This window comes from Cryptosporidium bovis, assembly GCF_009768925.1.
Source record: "Cryptosporidium bovis isolate 45015 chromosome Unknown contig_20, whole genome shotgun sequence".
NCBI classification, from domain to species: Eukaryota; Apicomplexa; class Conoidasida; order Eucoccidiorida; family Cryptosporidiidae; genus Cryptosporidium; species Cryptosporidium bovis.
The window spans coordinates 148,341-166,370 of NW_027125014.1; the positions used below are offsets into that span (position 1 = coordinate 148,341).

General features: G+C 31.7%; 6 protein-coding genes across 6 annotated transcripts; 3 read left to right on the forward strand and 3 right to left on the reverse strand.

Moving 5' to 3' along the window:
* Positions 1-111: 111 nt before the first annotated feature.
* FG379_001204 (histone acetyltransferase) lies at positions 112-1,863 on the reverse strand (the record flags this gene model as incomplete). The annotated part of the gene is made up of 1 exon (XM_067326807.1): positions 112-1,863. The coding sequence occupies one exon, from the start codon at positions 1,861-1,863 to the stop codon at positions 112-114; it is 1,752 nt and encodes a 583-aa protein (XP_067184456.1).
* Positions 1,864-3,762: 1,899 nt separating this feature from the next.
* Positions 3,763-6,150, forward strand: FG379_001205 (uncharacterized protein; the record flags this gene model as incomplete). Its single annotated transcript, XM_067326808.1, has 1 exon — positions 3,763-6,150. The coding sequence occupies one exon, from the start codon at positions 3,763-3,765 to the stop codon at positions 6,148-6,150; it is 2,388 nt and encodes a 795-aa protein (XP_067184457.1).
* A 533-nt stretch (positions 6,151-6,683) lies between these two features.
* On the reverse strand, positions 6,684-7,415 carry FG379_001207 (excision repair cross-complementing rodent repair deficiency; the record flags this gene model as incomplete). The annotated part of the gene is made up of 1 exon (XM_067326810.1): positions 6,684-7,415. The coding sequence occupies one exon, from the start codon at positions 7,413-7,415 to the stop codon at positions 6,684-6,686; it is 732 nt and encodes a 243-aa protein (XP_067184459.1).
* Positions 7,416-9,137: 1,722 nt separating this feature from the next.
* On the forward strand, positions 9,138-9,866 carry FG379_001208 (putative MSP-domain transmembrane; the record flags this gene model as incomplete). The annotated part of the gene is made up of 1 exon (XM_067326811.1): positions 9,138-9,866. One exon carries the CDS (start codon positions 9,138-9,140, stop codon positions 9,864-9,866), a length of 729 nt encoding a protein of 242 aa, XP_067184460.1.
* A 671-nt stretch (positions 9,867-10,537) lies between these two features.
* On the forward strand, positions 10,538-15,253 carry FG379_001209 (uncharacterized protein; the record flags this gene model as incomplete). The annotated part of the gene is made up of 1 exon (XM_067326812.1): positions 10,538-15,253. The coding sequence occupies one exon, from the start codon at positions 10,538-10,540 to the stop codon at positions 15,251-15,253; it is 4,716 nt and encodes a 1,571-aa protein (XP_067184461.1).
* A 20-nt stretch (positions 15,254-15,273) lies between these two features.
* FG379_001210 (uncharacterized protein) lies at positions 15,274-17,208 on the reverse strand (the record flags this gene model as incomplete). The annotated part of the gene is made up of 1 exon (XM_067326813.1): positions 15,274-17,208. The coding sequence occupies one exon, from the start codon at positions 17,206-17,208 to the stop codon at positions 15,274-15,276; it is 1,935 nt and encodes a 644-aa protein (XP_067184462.1).
* Positions 17,209-18,030: the final 822 nt, after the last annotated feature.

Consider the following 18,030-nt stretch of genomic DNA (forward strand, 5'->3'; position numbering starts at 1 on the left):
AGTAAAAATTTGTTTGCTGTTATTTTGATTACTTGATTAATTTTTAAAGTATCATATTTTCGTATTTGTTTTTTCCTTCTAACGTTTAATATATCTGTTTATGTATATGCTTCATTTACTTGGAAGAGCTTCAATCTCAGATGGAGGATCTCTGCTGAAAGGAACCCAACTAAAATAGTTATCATATAGAGGACAACCAGGCCTTCCTGAGTTTTCAATAATCCTTTTGAGAAAATCGTGGTCACAAAATGCGTAATATTGATCTTTTATACTCCTTAATATTCCGTTGTCTTCAATGACTTTTAAAACGTCCTCTCTCCTAATACCAGTATTCCTAACAACATCGTCTATGAACTTGACAAAATTTTTTTCTTCTATAGTGTAATCACCAGACTTTTCCTTATTTTTCACTTTATTATTATTATTATTTGAATAGCTTTCTATAAAATAGTCAGAAATTCTATTTGCCCACCAACTGTTGTATATAGCTCTACCTAAATCTGACAAAGGACGTTCAGGATGGCCCCATTTACCTTCCTTCAATGAAAGTTTGTATGAAAGATCAACCAAAAGTTTCCCATAACCTTTTCTTTGGTAACAGGGTAATGTAAGAATACAAGCAAGATTGTAGTGTAACACTGAAACTTTTTCTTTTGAAAAATAACCAACAATATGGCAACCTTCATCATCAACTTCAGTAACAATATAAAATAAAAAAGGCTCAACATCGTATTGAAGTGTTTTATGATCCAAAAATAGTTTTGCCAAATAACACAAGTTTTCAGCATAACCTTTAGCAAGTGCTCCATCTATTTCAAATATAGATATATTATCTTTTCTATATATTTCATTTCCAGGAGGATGCCTTAAGACACAACCAGAAAGATGCCTAATTAATTCATCTTCGAAACAAAAAAAAGTGAGACAATATTCACAGAAGTGAAGAATATCAACATTTTGATATTCATCAGGAAAAGGTGAGAAGTACCATGTGTTTAGTAAAAATTTACCGATTCTAACTCTACCAATCGTCCTTAGTCTTGTTGTTTCTTCGTGATCCAATAGCGCTGAATGGTCCATCCCTTCATGTTCTTCTGGGTCCTCACCATCTGAAATATCTATGTTCCAATTATTCTTCTTTTTTTGACGATTTCCGACTGCTTTATTTCCTGAATTTGAAGTGCCTCCTCCAATAAAAGATGATACATAATTAATACCCTGTTTTTTAAATGTGTCATATATTATAGGATCATCCAATTCATCTATGTAAAATGAGAGTTTAATGTCCTCACCCAATACCCATCTATCTAATCTTCTATTTAATCCTCTAAAATGCACATAAAATTCGTAATCAACCATTTGCTTAGAATCGTCTTCCGATATGTTTACTTTCATTAGTGAGCCATTATTGTTGTTATTAACACCGGATTTTTTTCCCACTAAATGTGTCAAGTGTGTAACATTGGTACCTTTCAACTTCCAACCTATTACACGAGCAAGTCTATGCCTATTCTCCTCCTTAAACAACGCCAAAACCCACTGTTTGACAGAAGGAAATGAATTTGGTTCTTTATTATCAATATCGTTGCTTTCAAACTCATCTTCCTGAGTGGTTTTGTTTGTGTCCCTTTTTTTGTTAGTAGCATCATTATTATTGGGGGTTAAAGGACAAGATGAAGACAGAGATCTTTTCCTAGGATTATTTATTGCATTGTATTCAAAGGTTGATTGGGTGAACGTTGAAGAGGAGGATGAAGATGAGGAAGTTGAGGATGAGATTGCTTCATTTTCGTCTACAACTTTCGAATATTCTGTATTTTTGGATGACCTTTGGTTGCTTGTTGACCTTGAGTTTGAAACCATATTATGTATTCAACCAAGTATAAACGCCTTACTTATAATTGTAATATTATGCAGTAAAGGCATAAATAAGCAAAGCAAATGTTATATCGTTATTCAATATTTGAGATAACAATTATTTGAATTACAATATATTGGTAATTAGTGCTCTTAAGACAGTATAATACAATATTGTATTGTATGTAGTAAATTAGATATATTAAAAACAGATGAAACAAATAAAAGCGTACTTATTTCTATTAAAGACAATGTAATGTACTGTTGAGTTTTTGATATAATTCTATGGGAAAACACTCAATAAATAAATATATTCTTTCGTTTCTGCAAAAAAGAGATACAGTTATTTACTTCATGCAAGAAAACTCATTCCATAAACCAATATTTAAATGCAAACACAATGCTTTAGCGATCCTCTTATATTATTAAACCACTATTATTTGCAACAAATAGGTAATTCTATGCTTACTTTTCTCTTTGCAAGAATGAATATTAAATCAAGAAATTACAAACATATAGTAGCGTATATACATACAATACTACAATATTTGAATTCACATAATATATTTCTATTCGTACTTTCTATTTATTTTCCAACTACATCACTCTTTAGACTTTGCGCTTTTTTTCCGAGGGAAAATATTTGTCAAAAACCCGTTAAAAAAAAATTCATACCTAAATAACCAGTGTAAATTGAAACTAGCTTGAACAAACCCAGACAAACATTGTATTTATATCATTAAATGATGTCCCTTCATAAAACAATCCTGATAAGGATTGTTTATCTCACTTAGGTGTACATGTGATATAAAATATAATGCCCATAACAATGCACAAATTTGAGCGCCATCATCCCGTTCAAATAAATGAACAGAGTAAGATATACCATCAAACAGTCATATCCAATACACCTACGCAAAGTTTTACAAAAAAGGATGAACATTTCAAGCTAATCCAACTGGATGAATCAATTCAGGAACAAGACACACTGCAGTAGTAGTATTTGTTAATGCCGCACTAAGAAACAAAATCACCTTAGGTAACATGATGCTGCAAACAACGATAAATTGTATTGGAGACTGAATAAGCACACAAACTACTAACATAGCTATCTAAGTCCGCTCTACACATACAATAGCAATATTGAAACTTGTATTACAATTTAAAAAATAGTCAGTCTATACTATATTAATAACTTTATGGCGCCGAATCGTTACTATTGATATATAATACCGCCTATTGCCGTGTCTTTTGGCGGTCGGTACTTATATTATTAACGGCATAGACATTAGGTATTATTAAATAGATATAGAGTAAAAAATGGCTATAAATTGACAGAAATGAAGAAAATAAGTAAAAACAATAGGTAATACAGATAGAATCAAAAAGGGACATATACAGAGGATAAATGGATACAAGGATAGATAAATAAGAGGCGGAGGGAGGGATAGATATATTAACGACATTACGTATAGCTATAAAATAGTTAATAGGTGACTAAAGGTAGTAAATACTAAGTTTAATTTTAGATATGAAGGTATTATAATGATACTAATATTAATACCGCAATACGTAATTAAAATAAATAGTGAGAAAATAGGTAACATTAAGTGGCAGATGTGAGTATACATAATTGTGCGGACTGCCATTCACGCAGACAAGTCCAGACAGACCATTGCACAAGAGAGAAGTTAGAAATAATTATTAATTTGTGTTTGTGTACAATCTTGTGCAGATAAAAATTAAATACAAGTCAGGATTCTAGTTTGAATACAAATATTTACATACAGTAACAGTGAATAATATAAGATTAGTACCTTAAACTTGAACGTGAAGTTGTTTGTATTTAATTTTCTTCTTCAATTTGATAAGAAGATATTTATGAATACACATTTTGTTGAATAGATGAGAATAAATTCAATATTGGAAGGAAACGATAGTAAAAAGTTGATTCTTGATGAATATTCCGTTAATTCTCATAAACTAGGTGAAGAAAACAGTAGTTACTTTGGAGTATCCGATAAAGATACCAATATATCTTTTTCAGAAAAAAATTCAGAATATATTACTCAGACAAATGAATTAATATCGTCAGAAAAAATGAATTCAGAAGATATTGGTACTGTTGATAATAACAGTGAATGTTTAAATAAGGTGGAAACCGAAAACAATATAGAATCTGTAATGTCAAATGAGTCTTCTTCCAATATATCTGTTATTGATGCGAGTTTGAAAAAAGATGAGGAGGATTCAGATAGTAAAATTGAAAAGGAAGTGAACATAAATACTGACTCTAATATAGAGAAAGGGGAGTATTTTGAAGATAACGAGGAAAATATTGGATATTTAAGCAAGTCAGAATGGGGAAATTCAGATTCTTCTAATCAAGGAGCTGGTGAAGAAGGGCACAGTGGTTCAATAACCCTTCCAGAATCTACTTTGCCATATAAACTTTGGATTGATGCCAAAAGTAGAGACTGGATACTAGAATGGCAAACTAAAAATGGAAGGTGGAGTGTACGTAAATTTAGTTGTAAAAGATGGGGAAAGGGAAAGGCTTATTCTCATGCAATGAATTTTCTTGCATCACTTACTTCATGTGGTATAATTAAAGACTCGCCAGGTTATAACAAACAGTTAGGAAACAATGTTGTTTCTGGCCAAGAACCATTAGACACTTCTAATCAATCAATTAGATCGGTTGAGGACGAACTTGTACTCCAATTCTTGTCGCAGAGGGATGCAACAAATGCAGGAGTTGTTAGTTCAAATAGTAGTGTATCGGACAAACAAAAAAGCTTTTCTTCAGGATCAAGTTTGAATACACTGGCCGCTATTGCTGCTGCTGCTGCTGCTGCCATTGCTTCCACACCAGACAAACCACAAACGAGAAATAAAGATCACTCTAATGGTGCTACTATGAATGTTACAAGTGCAGTAGGTAACCAGAGTCAAACTAGAGGGGCAGTGAGGAAGAGTGGTGTTCCTGGAGTTTACTGGAGTCAAAAACCACAAGGATGGAGAGTTGTATACTACACAGGTAAAGATCGTGAATTTGAATACTTTAAGGTACCGGCCAATGCATCTGAAGAGATAATAAGTGAAATACTAGAAGTTGCAAAGAGATTCAGATCCCAAGTCACTGCTGAAGGGCGTCATCTTCCAAATGGAGCGGTAGGTTCGAGTTCAAAAAGAGCGAGAATGGCAGAAAGAAAAGCTGCTGCTGCTGCTGCTGCTGCTGCCGCTGCTGCTGCAAATTCAAATTCTGATTTATCCAGACACTTAAATAGTAGCAGTAATAGTATTGGAGACTTTAAGTCAGGGGTTAATTTAACTCTTTCCCCACCTGAGAATAGAAATAACTCGAAAAGTATGTTGGATGGTGATCCTCTTGCTCAATTTACAGCAAAATTTGCCTGTCCTACTGGCATACCAGGTTTTCCCACACAACATAATCCATTAATTCCAAATCCATATGATTGGCTTTATAATCCACTACTTATGAATTTATACGGTAACTATACTGCAGCAAGTCAGGCAGCTGCAATTCAACAATGGGCTATGCTTCAAAATGGTGGTGGCATATTGGGACCAGGTGTCGGAGCCACAGATCCAGCAAACAATCAGAATATATTAAATACATTTTTACAGGGGCAAAATTCACTAATGAACCCATTTCAATTTCAGATGCCACCTGTAATTGGTGGAAATCAAAGCCCCAATAGCGGATTGATGCAACAAATGCCTCAAGTCCCATCTATGAATCAAGCAGCGACTGTTGCAGCTGCAGCTGCTTCTCAAATGGGAATGAATATGTTCGGACGTTATTATGGAATGATGCTTCCTCCACAGACTACAAGTTCTACTCAAAGTAATCCAGTATCGCCTGCAAACGATCCTCAGCAACAATCCAGTAATTCGTCTACAACAAACGGTGGAAATTCGAGGTCCAGTGTTGCCTCAAACTTAACGAATCCTTCAATTCCATTTCCACTTCCAGTTCCAATCCCAACTCCAGATGCAGCTTTTCCGTGGTTCAATCAGTTTCCAACTTTGCAAAAAGTTTATCCTGACTTAGAACAAACTCAAATTCAACGAATAGGTGAAGAAGATACAATGGTGGTGCCTGACGCTAATAACTCAACGGAACCAGATGATCAGACACAAACATCAGCAGTATCTACACACGGAGAAGAAAATGAAAACTTTTTTTCAGGTGGCGACGCTACAAACAAACAAATCGAAACCCAACTGCTTGAAGTTTCTTCTGGCAGCAACAAGATATCCGATTAATATTATACTAAACATTATGGTTTGAAATATATTAATTACTACACCCTACTCTTTTATTGAAACGGGAATAGCAAAAAATAGTATATTATTATCCGCTTCAAATTACGACTGGTTTCACTACCTTATATCTGTAAATTATGGTTTCTCCCTCCTTGTCCTGAAGGAAACTCATATTCAAAATACTACATTCGAAAAAAAATAACGAATATTGACTCGTGAATTAGCAATAATTTTCTCTTCAAAAAAAAACCACATGAGAATCGCGAATTATATTATAGAACAATAAAAACCGTCTATGTTCAGACTATATCGTGTGATTTATTTGTGAAACTTCTTGTGGTTGAAATTCTTCGCAGTTTATAGTATAGTTCACTTGATCGATTTTGTCAAGGTAAAAAGGTTTTGAATGTTCGAAATACATAGCTTTATTTAAATTTATGTATCTCTTCACTTATTGTTTAAAGGACGGTGGTTTGTTAGGTGTAGAATATGCTTCGTTTTTTGATTTATTGGAGAAAATAAGACCAATACTGCTAATCTGAAAAGCTTGCAGAAAATACATCTTGAATAACTCTCGCTTTTATGCTGCCTATCCCAGGCAAGTTTGAAAGTTCTTTTTCCGAAGCAAAAGCTATTTTTGATATTGACCCGAATTTGTTTAATAAATTGGTTGAATCGTTTCTGTTTATTCTAGGCAATGAAGACAAGGCGTCTTTTGTTCTTGAGAATATATCTGAAGACAAACTACCCCTTATAATGTCACTCGAAGCATTCTCGTATGATTTAAGTGACTCAAGGACATGTGCTGCTTCACGATTGTTCCATGTTAACAACAAGGTCATATTCATATTTATACATATGTCTGTTATTTCAGTTATTGCTGCCTCTATAATGCCTGATAATGAAATGTCTACTAAACATAACACTATTCTTATTCTATAGTTCTTTTGCAATGATTGTACCCTTTTCCTAAGATAGTTGCTGTGTAATTTATGGTATTTCACACTTATAAAAATAACGGCATCATACTTTCCAACTAAAAAATCTGGAACTATATTCTTGAATTCATATGAGACATTTTTTATATAATTCAACACTGCATTGCCTTTTTGTCTGTAACTCGCTAATATAACTTGTGTTGCTCTATCATCAAAGAAATGTGGTTCCTCTAAAGTTTTTAATGAATTTGACAGACTAGAAGTGAGATTATTGTAATTTTTCTCCTTTTTATAATTATTACTTAGATTATTTTTTTCCTCTGACATTTAGTATTCTATTTCCTACCAACTTTCTAATGTTTACTTGTACGTTGCATGTATTTCTACTATACAAAAGTATTATATATTGTTTTTCTGATTATTTGTTACTTGAATATTTTTGGCCTCTATTTTATGTTCCGTCCAACTGAAAAGTAACAGTGGTGAGTACTAACCCTTTTGGACTCAGGCCCTATTACACACTTATATCTTCCCTGTTAGCACAAACTTGATTTATAATGGGAATATGTAAATCTTCGTGCAAAGGTGTATTCTAAGCTGTGACCTTCATAACTGCAATCCAAATAAAGTTTACCTTTAGGTAAGGTTGAAACAGTGGTAACAACAACAGCTACCACTCTTTTGCTAAATCAGTCTTTTGAGTGATCCTATTCTATTACTTCACTTAATTTCTACTTCCTCAGTAACGGCACAATTCTATTCGTTTGTCGATGCAAGATTATTATTTACATTTACCCCCGCTCTATAAATGAAAATAATACATTTTTATTATTGCATGAATAGATTTTATGTGAAAAGAAAATAAACAAAATATAGACAAAACAAAGATTAAGCTAATGATGTATGTGAGCTGGATGATACAACATTGCTTGACGCAAATAACTTTATCAAATGTACAGAGGCAATACTGACAGAAAACCGAGGCATATAGTACTCAAGGCATGTTAAAAAAAGTGTTTTTTGATTAATGCAATTTTTAAAACATGTTCACATACCACTATAATTCGCTTCAGTATATTTGTTCGCACACTCCACTTATTGAGAGAAATCCGATATATTGATGTCAAGTATACTCTAAACGTGGCAACGATATACTAATTAAAGCAAATTAACTGTCAATTTATAATACCTGCCTTCAATAATATTACAAGTATTATTTGTTCCTGCATATTATATTAATATAAATGCATGTGTATGTTATCTACTTATATTGGATTGAATTCAACATTCTGAAATAAATTAATTATATATGATATTAACTTTTCAAAAAAAGTGGGGCCGAGGTGAAAAGGGATAAACTAAAAGAGAGACTCGAATTGCAAATAATCTTCTACTTCTCGTTTCTAATTACTTTTTTACTCAATATTCGCATTTAACTGTTTACTTATGTAAAAAGGCCTTAATACAAGAATATAAAAAGATAGAAAAATAGATAGAAATGTGGCGCAAAGAAGGGGGGATGGGGTGAAGAGTGTATGTTGTGAATGTCAATATTCTTTTTGTAAAATGTGAACCAACTTTTCTTATGTTTAAAACCAAATCGACAATGTGAGGATTGCATTTTATTTAGTTAGGAGCACTATTACGCATCATATGACAATAACAATTTCTTTATTAAAAGAAAACCGTTCTATGTATTTTTTAAAAATACTTGTAGCAAATGTCTCTAGGCGCATTTGGGCATGGTAATATGGCCTTTATTATTAAATCGACAGCGTGTACGTCTGGGTATCCTGTAGGGAAAAAAAAATATTTAGGATAGTAGGAAGAAAGAGGAATATATCCGCATAGTACATATATATATATATATGTATGACGAGTGTATTTCCACAAATTGGCGTCTATATACATCATAACAATAACAGGGATTAGATTATTTTAAAGAATAAGTACCCGAAATATAAAATACTTGGAAAGCGAATCTGAAATTTCCGGTATTATAGTATTGGTTGTTATTGAATTGAAACTAATCCACGGTAATAGTGAAATATGTCTGGAGATACGACTAGATTGGTGCGAGTGCACCCAGAAAAAGCCTTGGAATTCCCACTTGTGCTTTACAGTTCAGTGACTTGTCCCTTGATTTTAGAGAACTTAACATCCTCTACAGTAGCATTTAAAATAAAAACAACTGCGCCGAGAGGATACCTAGTGCGTCCTAGTAGTGGTTTAATACAGGCTGGTCAAACTAAGGAAATACAAGTAATTCTTCAGCCACTTCAATCTGTGGAACAAGCCTCTCCATCACATAGATTTCTCATTCAGACTACAATTTGTGACAACAATATTGAACAGCTAACTAAAGATTTTTGGCAAGAGCTCACTAAAGAACAGCTTTTTGAACACAGACTTTCCGTTATCTTTAAACAAGAAAATGTAGGTGTAATGGGAGAAAGTGTTCCTGGAGTTGGTGGTTCTACACAAGTTGGGCAAGGGCAGATCGTTTCAGGAAATATATCAAACAACCAGGGCGTGTCATCAGATACTGATTTCAAGAACAAATATGACGAGCTTGTTCAATATTGTCTTGCACTTGAGAAACAAAGTAACGAACTCAAAGAAGAAACTATTTCTCTTAGAGAAAGACTTGAGAAGTCGGAGTCTAAACTCAGGTCGTCCTCACAAAACAACAGTCCAACTCAAGGTTTTGAGTTCTGGCATGTAATTGCTGTGATAATTGTTGCTGTTGTTGCTTTAAAACTCATAAACTACTTTTGAAATTATTATTATTAGTATATTGGGGCATTAGGTGTTTTCCTAAGGTCTGTCTTTTCATATCTACACATTTTTTTCCGAAAATTGCATTTGATTTCCTGGACTCCCGCTTTTTGTTTGCATGTGCTATACAATTCATAATTTTCCCACATTTTAGTTTAACACGGTCCAATGACATGTAGTTTATTTTTTCAATTTATGTATGGTTGTTGACTGTTCGCTGCCAATGCTAAATAAATATCAAATAACTAGGGCGATGTTGCAATATGTCAACCCATTTCCATAGTCCTGTTAAATACGAATCCAATATATATATATATATATATATGAACATTTTCACACTTTAGAATTTACTTCTATGCAGAGCTAAGTTCAAATTACGAACTATGAATCCCGTTTGGCATATCCATCATAAAAGTTGTCTAGCAAATAAATGAAATATTATAAATTCATAAAAAAGACAAAGATTTTCATAAGGGAAAATAGCAATTAATCAAATTTACTGTTATGTAAACAAAGTGGAAGCAGTAATGAAAATAATAATAGCATATTTTTTACATTTACAATGACTGACAATTGTTATCTTTAAATGTTTGGTAACTGTACCACGCGGGGGAAAAGTGAAATTCAATCCTACAAACTGAAAAATATGGTATTTACTACAGAGTAGAGTAATGGAAAATTTGCTGGGAAGTAATAATAGTGAGTTAGTACCTGAATGTAAACACTGTAAATTGGAATTTATAAAGAAAAAGAGCAGATCACTATTACCTTTGGTAGGATTTAACTATGAAACAAAGAATTATGGTAAGGGAGCTACTTTATATTCCATAGATACTATTAGGAATTCCTGCAAAAATGGACCTATAATAGGAAGATTGGTTCATTCACCAGATGGACGTATTTTTCTATTGCAATACTATTTCAGCAATTCTACAATAAACGGTAACGAAAATCCCTTGTATTCACTGGTTCTCTGTGAAGTGTCAGGTAAATTTAATGCAAGCGATTTTTTAAAATGTAGCAGAACAAAATACACTTTTGTTTCATGTTGGGTAATAATTAAAGATTGGAATTTAATTAAAGTCGATACACACGATTCAGGTGCACCAATTAGAAGTAAACTTTTAAGATTACATTTTGATCCGAGTTGTATATTATCGAAGGAAAGTACTAAGAATAGGGTTAAGATTTCAAAAGACTCAATTTTTTGCTTTGAGGCATGTTCAATTTCCTGGATATCCAAGGAAAGAATATTAGATTATGCATGCACATTAATTGATCCATATTCGTCTATAAAAAATGTACCTGAATTGTACAAAAATTGCATAAATGTAGTCGGAGCAGTTTTGCATATATCCGAGATCGTTAGGTACGAAATTGGAGAACAAATTTACAAATACAAAAAGAAACAGAAGACAAATATAAAAAACTATGAAATTGATGTTTATTTTAAGTCTATATTAGATCATTCAATTTTTGGTTCATCTTTTTCAGCATTAATAAGACCTATTAATGCGCAGAAGGACCTGGTTGTTTTTTTTCCTGACTCGAACCACATGATAATGAGATATGTACTTGGATGGGAAAACATATATCAATTTGAAAATGTATTGCCTGGTTCAGTTTTGGTGCATAGTCCGATAAAGGAACCAAGAGAAAAGAAATGCGTAATTGCCATTGATTCGACTTCAGTTAGGATACAGGTTAGTAATCTTTCAAGATTTATTCTTTCAAATAATATATATGGAAATAATTATCCTGTGTTTGTACAAATAAATAGAATACTTGGTTTTGGAACATTTGAATTGAATACTAAGAATAAGCCAATAAGATTATTTTTACATAATTCTGGATTTCACCAGACATATATTGGCTCTTCTTTAACAAAAGGATCTGTTTTATGGATAAGAAATCCAAGAAAAATTGTAATTGAATCACCAACTGGAACATCGATTTTTATCGGTATAGCAGTTGAATCTTACTCTGACTGGGGATTACAAAGTCATTCTAAATTTAAAAAAAATCGAAACTACGATGGAACAATTTGGAAAAATCAACCTTTGCATATACAGATAATTGGTTATGAATTCTTGGAGCTATCAGGAAACGATTTAAATGAAAATAAATTTTGTAGTTTTTTATATAAAGTTAGCAGTTATTTGGACATAAGAAATTATTGTTATTATCATTTTAGTTTATATGTGGATATATTTAATATTATTGGAATTCCAAAAAGTGCAAATGAAGGAATTTCAATTCTTCTTTTACGAATACTATCATTGAGTGAACACACCTCGCCAGTCATTTTATTAAAAGATAGTCTGAATATTGTTTTTCTGAAAAGAGGAAGAAAAATTAATGTCAAGTCAGAGTTATTGTGCTCGAAAAATGAAATGGAGATTAAAACGAGAATTACTCATCCGAGTCAAACAGTTGAGGTTAGGTCGGAAGAGTTATCACTCATTTCAATTAAATGTTGCAAACTAAATGAATTTTGGAGACTTGTTGAAATTGATGAATGGGTTAAGTTATTTGATTTTGCTAATTCAAATGAAAAATTTAACTCCATTAATATGGTAACCTCAAAAGAAATCCTTACTTTTGAAAGATTATTTTCAATAATACATGAAACTGATACTCCATCGGCTTTAAATAATGAAAAATGTGTGCCTTATGATAATTATGTTTTTAGTGAATCTACTAAAAATGATGTAGTAAGCTCGATATGTACAATGTCAACAACTGAATATTCACAGGATTACATTGGATTATGTGGTAATTTTTTGGTTGAAATTGTGTTAAATAAGTATATGGAGTCAAATTATTGGATTAACAACCTGTTCTTTGTCAAAACACCAAAAAACCAAAATTTAAGGAAGAATATATATCCACTATTTGTAGAAACAAAATGTCTTTCAAATTCACGCATATATCAAGTATATTGCAACAAAAAACTTTTATTTATAAAAAAAGCATACATAAGACTTTTAGGAAGCAATAATAGGAGTAAGGCGTTATTTGCAAACGAGTCTGACATAACGCTAATATGTATTCAGGATCCATTACCATCTATAATGTGTTTACCTGGATTGATAAATACAAATGAAGGATTGCTACTTTACGTAAATAAGAAAAAAACAATGCTTAATGAGAACAGATCTGAAATAGAGTTTTATTTTCAATGTCTTCCGTGTTTTCTTACACAAAATAGATTGAATAACAACGACTCACTCAATTTATCTCTTCTAATTGATATAAAAGTACCCTCGAACTGGTACTTTAAAATTAATTCATCTAGATTCATAATGATAACGAAAAAACAAATAATAGATAATCAACAGATAATACTTGATGAAAAAATAGAGAGAGTGTTTTTACATCAAGAATATGATGAACATCTTTTTTTTGTAAAGGAATTAAGTCTACCTTTCAGTAATATTGAAAATATAGTAGATAATGAAATAACTAAAGGTGGTATTGTTCCAGGGGTAAAAATTGTATTTCCATCATTACCTGATGAATTCTTGTTTTGGTCATTTTCAGCAGAACAACCTTTATTTATTAAATATGACAAACACTTAAAAATATGTAAAAGAGAGTATTGTTCTAAACCATCTGTATTAGAACTAAAATTCTGGATAGACAGAATAGTGACGTGGTCATTATTCCAAAACGAGAACCAATTGATATATGGTTCAACACTAGGAATTATATCAGAACTAAAGTGTTTGAGAGAAAGAGACGAATTATTTGTATGTAATAACTTGAAGAATAACGGCAAAGATGTTCAACAAGACATAATTATATCATTTATAAAAGTTAGGATAATAGATATAATTAGATTTACTGGGTTTAATCCGAAAGGTATTCACGGAAACTGGACAATATTGAGAGTAACAAGTATGCATGTTACCTGGAATTCAGGTTGGATAGATTTGTGGTTATCTGAGATAGATATTAGGTCGAAAAGCATTCATTTACTTGTACCGGGAGAGGTTTTAAGCATTTCAGATATTATGGTTGTAAGTAAAAAACAAGTGACACCACCTTTATCGCCGACATCATATGTGTTTGGTTCAATTATCTCTGGTATTATAAGCGATCATAGACAAGATAAAGCAATATATTACAATCAAGAATGCAAAAATGGGTCGTCTTCATCAATTGGAATATCTGAGATCCCGTTGTTGAAAAATGATACAAGTGCATCAATAAGAGGTAGGTCCAAGACAAACTATGGAAAAACCTTGAGCATATTCAATAATGGAGCAATTGCCTTTAGAACTGCAATTAAAAATAGTAGAATAGACTTAGATGCGTACAAAAGAGTAACGAAATCTGATGAAATATTTAATTTCCTACTCTTTTCAGTCTCACAATCATCAGAAGTCAATTTATTATCTGGACTTAAGTACGAGTGTGGGGAAAACAATTTACTAAGTAAAATCCCAAATCCATACGTTCTAGCTCCAGATGGATCCCCGGTGACATGTGATTTTATCAAATATTGGAGCAATAACAAAGATGTCAGTCTTATATTTAATAAATTATATTGCATTGAAAATGAGCATTCAGGTAATGAATTTAGAATGCCGATAGAGTATGTTAACTTTTTTAATGATTGCAATAGTAATATAAATCTCGTTGTTCCTGACGAGACTATAACTGTATGTGGTTCTATCCTGCAAATTGAACAAATAGAAATGGGTTGGTTTTGTTTAAAATGTCTAAGGCTACTTAATTCAGTTACTATCTGCTCATGTGGTGTTGATCACAAGTCAGTTTCTACTTGGAAGTCACTTTCAATTTATTTAGTTGGTACTGTTGAGATTATGCTGGACAACTCAAAGTCAAAATTATTTCCATTTGCAATGACTAATTGGAATGCATTGAAATTATTGGTTTATTCAGGTATGCGTAACAGAATTCATCTCAACCCAAGTAATATGTACAATAGTATGATTAAATTTTCCAATGCTGTTTGGAATTACATGGAGTCCTCAGGTAATTCCATAGGAACACGTACTTTATATATGTATGGAGAAACCTGTGAAGCTTTAAATTCGTTGTTTTCATCGACATCATCTACTATAAACTGCAGTAATGAAGGCAATAATTTCCAGTGTTTAGATGATGTGACAATTCCTGTTGGAGTTATAGGTGATTACTGTTTATTAGATGATGATAAAAATGTAATAGCATCAATACCCAATGATCCTATCGGAAATATTGAATTTGAAATTTGTATTAGATTTACAAATTCAAACGAAATTATTGAATTAAATAAAAGCTCCTCAGAAATTAATGCCTACATACACGTGCTGAGATGGAGAATAAAGGACACAATTAGAGAGCTCGAAAATGAAGTTACGAACATAAAAGTTTGATTTTAATATTATCTTGAGATCTATTCATTACTCATAGCATTTGCCTCCTCAACACCACAATTATTACTCAAATGATGTCTCTTTCTTGATATTAAAGTAAGAACTATAATAAAGAGCCAGGATGTAATAATTGCTACTGTAGTATATAAAATAATGGTGTAAATGCTTATGTCAATGTGAGTTACTTGGACTTTTTCAAAACTATTTGATGCTTCTAAACTATAAATGTCGCTAATAACGCTTTTTGAGAATATTTTAATTGGGTTATGAAATACAGTTGGGATCATATTAATATTAATGTGATTTGGAAGTCTAACGATATAACATTTGTCTATTTTAAACAATTTAATGTATTTGTAAAAACTTGAATTTGTTAGAATTCCTGAAAGTGCTAAATAACTTCCGTATAACGCAACAGAAGATCTCTCTCCTGAGATAAAAAGAATTTCTGATCTTATTATCACGTCAACAATAATAGTTAGAGTAGACCCAGTTAGGAATATTTCGATTAAATGAACATAAAATAGTGTTACTTCCGAAAATTCGCCTTTATCGTTTGCTATGGCTCCAAGTATATCCGGAAATGCCTTATTGCTATTTAGAAGTACAATTAGCAAAATGTTTAGTATCGTTCCTAGTGATATGAGTGTGAAGTAAAAGTGTCTGTAATTTCCAGCTCCTAAAGGAAATGATGATTCTTCTGTAATATTTGACAGCCTTTTCTTTTTGTAGATACGGTACAATTTGCCATATAACATCCCAAAAGCAAGAGACCCCAATGCAGATCCAAGTAAATACACAACACTCCTCAATGTATAATATGTGATATTAAATGAAAGTTTTACATGTTCGTGAACGGAGCCATTTCTTTCATTTTTATATGTATTGTCAATGTAAAAGGATGAATTTATTTGTATCAAACCATATATTTCCCTAACTATTAACATGAAAACCCCAATCAAAAAAATTACAAAAAGTCCTATAATAAGAACAACATTACTGTTACTATTCTTTTTTTCAGTACGATTTCCATTTTCATCTGCGAAGGAACCAAGTTTAAGACACACTTGTTTTTCGTCATTATCATTACTTACACCACTACTGGAGTTATTGCCATTTATGCCACTTTTATTTAAATCTTCACTACTAATACCGACATCATAGTTGTTACTGTAATTAATATTAACACTACTACAATTATTACTGCATCTTCCAGGATTATCTTCATCTACTAAATGTTTTTTATTTCCTTCAAAGGAAAATGAACTAGCCAAAGAAACGTTTGCAAAAGACACAATAATTGAAATAACTCCAGAAAAAATACATATTTTGTTGTAATTAATGCTAAAATAAAGTGGATTTCCTTTAATATGCACAAGAGCAATAATAGATACTGCTAAAAATGCTCCAATTGTCTTATAACAGTAGTAAACACCAAACAATCTTATCACATTTGACTTTTTAAAATAGGTCTTCTCTGCAAGTACTTGTATTAATGGCTCTAATGAACTTTGTGATAAAGAAACCAAACATCTACATAACAAAACTGTCCAGATTGAATAACTAAATGTTTGAAAAAGTGAAGCTAAACCCCAAATAAAGAATGAAGTGCTCAACACCAGAAGTATATCAAAGTACTTGTAACCAACACCCCAGACTATAAAACCTATGCAACTTATAATATGTTGGATAAATAGCATTTTCTCAGTTCGAAGTAGATTTGGATCCTTTTGCTCAAAGTTTTCATAAAACATTACTGAATAAAAAACTTTTTCGTTAAAACCATGTATTAAACTGGCTATAAGCACGAATTTAATGAACAACGATAATGACACATTTTTTTTAGCAGTCTCCATTTCATAGTCAAAACCATTAAAATCTTTATTTCCACCATGACCATCAACACTCTTCTTAATTAGGGGTTTACTAACACTAACCGGGTCTTTTTCCTCCATTTAAATATATCAGATGCTTTTGCCTACCACTTAAATTTTTCTAGTATTATATATTCGGATTGCGAGCCTTAAAACTTTGTATTATTTTATGATCACACAGTATTTTAGATTCGCCATTAATTTATTACAACAAACAACTACGTCCGAAAAAATCTTTTTTTCTGAATAATAGTGGTGTGATTGTCCAAACCAGTTATTAAGTAAACAGTTGTTCAGCAATAAATAAATAATTTATTTTATTCAGCCTTATATATTTTTATTATTCAAATCATACCTCAATAAAACCACATTTATTTATGTGGCGCCAAAACACTATTTAAGATCTTAGAGTCCCGAAAAATGATATCGACTTATTTTATTAAGAGTGATTCTAATTAATTTCTCTCGTCAAATTAATATTTGAAATTAAAAATAAAAATTTGATATCTGTGTCTCTACTTCCAACTTTTCTTTTGAAGTGTAAATATTTTAATTCCTCTCGTTAATATCGTATAAACTAGTGAAATTAGTATTTGAAACAAGATAAAACTTCGGCTATATCTAGTGATAACGACTGTTTCTACTACTTTAGGACATTATTTGGTTCGTCGCAAGTTAATTGTGCTTTTTTAGATCAACATAAATGTTAATGTATAGGAATCGGACGATGTCAAAAAAAGACCGTTTACGTCATATTACTATGAGAATGTTCAAGTTGTATTTGAACAAAAAGCTTTTATTTGTAATTATAATATCGATTTTACTGAATCAAAAGCTATTTAAGTAGTTTTGTGGTAAACAATACAGAGCGAGTAGGTTATATGGGGTGCAAACTGCAGTGCA